Source organism: Cyprinodon variegatus, unplaced genomic scaffold (assembly GCF_000732505.1).
Source record: "Cyprinodon variegatus isolate N-32 unplaced genomic scaffold, C_variegatus-1.0 Scaffold487, whole genome shotgun sequence".
NCBI lineage: Eukaryota > Metazoa > Chordata > Actinopteri > Cyprinodontiformes > Cyprinodontidae > Cyprinodon > Cyprinodon variegatus.
Genome location: NW_015150940.1, coordinates 539,192 through 542,885, shown reverse-complemented (window position 1 = coordinate 542,885; position 3,694 = coordinate 539,192). Strand labels below are relative to the sequence as shown.

At 35.8% G+C, this 3,694-nt stretch overlaps 1 protein-coding gene across 1 annotated transcript in view; it reads right to left on the bottom strand.

The window, feature by feature from the left end:
• Positions 1–3,192, bottom strand: part of adgrl4 (adhesion G protein-coupled receptor L4) — a 19,443-nt gene extending 16,251 nt beyond the window's left edge. Inside the window, exons 1-2 of the mRNA XM_015390142.1 lie at positions 3,095–3,192; positions 2,640–2,789 (exon numbers count right to left, since the gene is read on the bottom strand). Coding sequence (XP_015245628.1) covers positions 2,640–2,789; positions 3,095–3,140 — 196 coding nt within the window. The 5' untranslated portion in view covers positions 3,141–3,192. The remainder of the gene's footprint in view (positions 1–2,639; positions 2,790–3,094) is intronic.
• Positions 3,193–3,694: the final 502 nt, after the last annotated feature.

Here is a 3,694-nt window from a genome sequence, read left to right as displayed (position 1 = left end):
AAAATCTATTTCTAGTAAATCAAAATGTATAGTTTCAACCACATCAGAAAGTTAATTTGAGATAAAGTAATAAATTTAGGTGTAACAAATTACAGTAATTTTTTTAAATTCATCCAAAGTATCTTTTTTTTCAGTGTGCTGTGCTTTCAGTTAGGTCAGGAAACAGAGTAGACAAGGTTGTCAGTAATTCTAAACAGCTCAGAAACATAACAGGAAGAACAACATCAACTTAAAAGCTAACCCAGAGATTAATAGTTTACAAGCTGCATCATTGAAATGATTTTCCTCCAAATAGTGCTCAGTCTTCCAGACACGACATAAAACATCAAAAGTGCATTAAATAGCAGTGTTTTGAGATTTGACTTGAAAATATTATAGCCTCTCTGTGTTTACAAAATGTGAATCATTTGAAACAGCATAGTTATTTTAAAAAAAGGTAAAATGAACAGTAAAGCAAAAAAATAAAAAATAAAAAAATAAAACACACATTGTAAACAGATAACTGAAAAAATATCTAAGTTTTTTTTATCTCAGTTAAGATTACCATGTGTTTATATTTGTTAAATGCCAGCATAATTATTGATTTATCATCTTTCTGTTTTCTATTTTTTTTATTTTATGCAGTACCAGTTTACATACAGTGGGCATTCTGTACCTTTTAATAATTCATAAGTTAATTCATAACATTTCAGTTAAAGGTATAGAAGACTATATTTTATTTTCGGGGTTTATCATCTAAATAAGTGGTCCTCCTGATGGTCAATCATACTGGTGATATGTTTATGTAAGGTCGCTCTACATGCTTATCCATTAGGTATCTTTTTCTGCGCATGCACACTTTCAGGCGTATATATGTGGTCAGCTAGGGTTTCAGCCAGTCATTGAAGCTCACCTTTTTGACCGCAGTTCTTTAAAAATGGCAGAGGGTCGTAACAGAAAAAGTGTCTACGAAGTGTATGAAAAGAAATGAAAGGCCTCAGAAGAGGCCAATATATCCCGGAATGCTTTGAACAGAGAACTCTCCGTGGAAAGCATTATGGGATTTGCTGTCACAGTGGCCAGCTGTCGTCATAGGCTTTCGCTACCCGACAGGGGCGACTAATAACAAAGATGGCGCAGGCACCGCGCAGTGAAGGAGGAGTTGCGTGACCAACGTAGCAAAAAGCAGTGATCATCTGTCCACCGGTAAGTTAACTGAATTCGCTATAAAGTCCACTATATAGTCCCTGCTCTGTATAGTGATTTACATGTTAGAGCAGGCATTCGGGCACATTAAGCTTGTATGAGGTATGAGAACAGCACCCTTTAACATGAGCGTGCATGAGGAGAAATGGGCGTGTGCTTCCTCTCAAACGCGTATATATATTTTTTTAATTGGAGAGGGTGGGTCTTTTAAAAAATTCGCGAAAATACTCCGCAATACCTTTAAGCAAAGCAAACATTCCTAAACAACATCTTCTTCTTTTACATGATATTAAAAAAAAAAAAGTCAGATATTAATGTAGGAGGATTTTGGACCATCACAAGTCTTCTTCATATTGGTTTTAATGTGGGATTCCCTGAAGGTTCCACATTTCAACAATTATATGAAAGTTGAACACTGTGGAAAAGTCAAATCAAGTCCTCAACAGGCATGTGATTAAAGACCACTTCTTCCCTTAGAAGGAAGAAGAAAATCCTGCTAAATCAGCATAACAGGCAAATGTGTTCAGAGACAAAAAAAACAAAAAACAACAGGACACGTTTTAAAAGGTATATCCTGTGATGTGGTTATACTAAAATGAAGGCTTTGGCCATAATTAGTGATTAAGTGATGGATGGATGGATGGATGGATGGATGGATGGATGGATGGATGGATGGATGGATGGATGGATGGATGGATGGATGGATGGATGGATGGAGTAGCAAGCATGGGTTTGGCTGTGTGAAAGTATTCAAGTAACATAAACAGTGCAAACAGGTCTTTCAAATGGAAATTGACCCTAGGACACCATAATAATGAGTCAGGAACCAACTTCAGGGTAACAAAGTCTATCTTAATGGTAATTAAGGTAATTAGAAAGCTGTAATATGTTACTGGTAAAGTGCAACTCTCTTGTGGGAGACAGTCATTTACACCAGTTCCTTCAGAGGGTTTAGATAAAAAAAAAATAATAGCAGAAAGAAAAAGTTTAAGCAGCTTGTAGAAGGAAACCCCGAAATGATTAACAAATAAATAGAGATTAAAGGCAGTTCTCCACAAAAGCTGCAAAGCTCTAACAATAAAGAAAATAACAAATGTTATAAAGAAATCTGTAATTATTCTGAGATTTAGCAAAAATAAATTACCTGACTTCCTGGATGGAAGATAAATCTGACTGATCAAAAACAAGAAAAGTTGCCAGACAGTAAGGGGGTAATAGTTTCTGTATTTTGTACAGTGTCTGTAAATATATGGTTTTAACTGCACAGTTTAGTGGAAAAAAGAAAAATTTCAATGAATTGGATTCTGGTGTAAGATATGTGAAATACATTTTGAATTAAGTTTTATGTAAAAATCTACAGGTTGAGGTTAAGATGAAAAACCTTTAAAATGAAAAAAAAAAAAAGACCATATAACCAGCTTCTCTAAGTGGATTATGTGTGTTCTTGTGTTTACCTTCGCAGGAATTTCTTCCATCTCCTGTGAATCCATGCTTACATAAGCAGACAATGCTGGATCCATTTTGAGTAGTACACGTTGCATTTTTGTGACAAACATGACAACTATCAGACAAGCTGCCTGTGTCCATTAGACTCCAGAGCCATGCTGCAAAAGAGGAAGAAAAAATATAGTGATTTACAATCACTAAGATTCTAAATCCTGTAATCATTAAAAATCATTGTTTTTATCTGAAAGTGCGTCACCAGTATAACAGAAATGTCCAATATTTGAAAAATCATATGTGCAACACTAGTTTGTCAGTTAATCTAGCAAAACCAAGAAATGTGTGAATCTGAGAAAAATCAAGTTGCCTTTAAACCAAGCGAAAGTAAAAGTCTTCATGGAAACTACTGGATTTTCTCTTTATAAAGACATTTGCTTTGCTGCCCTAGAAATAAGCTCACACTTACCTGTGAAAAGTACAAGTTTCACTGGTGACTTGAGGAAAGACTCCATACTTACTGTGAGTCTGGATCATAATTTGTGTTCTGAATGCAGTGGGCTGGCTAGTGACGTAGACCATTTCCTTGCATCAGTTTTCCTGTTTCCCTAAACCTGGCCCTTCCTGTCTTGATCTTTAATCTGCTTTGAAAAACAAGAAGTCTGGGCTCCTTTTACCAACAAGTCGGCTGCAAATACTCTGCTTAATGACTTTATGTTACACTACAAATTAGTAAAAAAAATTCTCCTGCCACTTTTCACTTTTTTTAAGTGTTTTGCAGCTCAACTTTGCATTGCCATTTTGGTACCTTCCTTGTCATTGTTCTCATTGGAACACATTCAGAAGGCTATGTAAACACCGGTCAAAACAACACAGGCTGGGTTCACTGAAGGACAACCCCCTCCCTTCCGCAAAAAGGTGGTTTACAAATTCATACACGCATGCATTCCATTGAATTCAGAATGTCTAACAGTGTCCATCTCAGTATTTTTCTGTAATATTTGACTGCCTTATCTGTAGCCTTCAGCCTTTTACTACTGAAGCAGGCTAACAAAAAAAAGCAACTGAA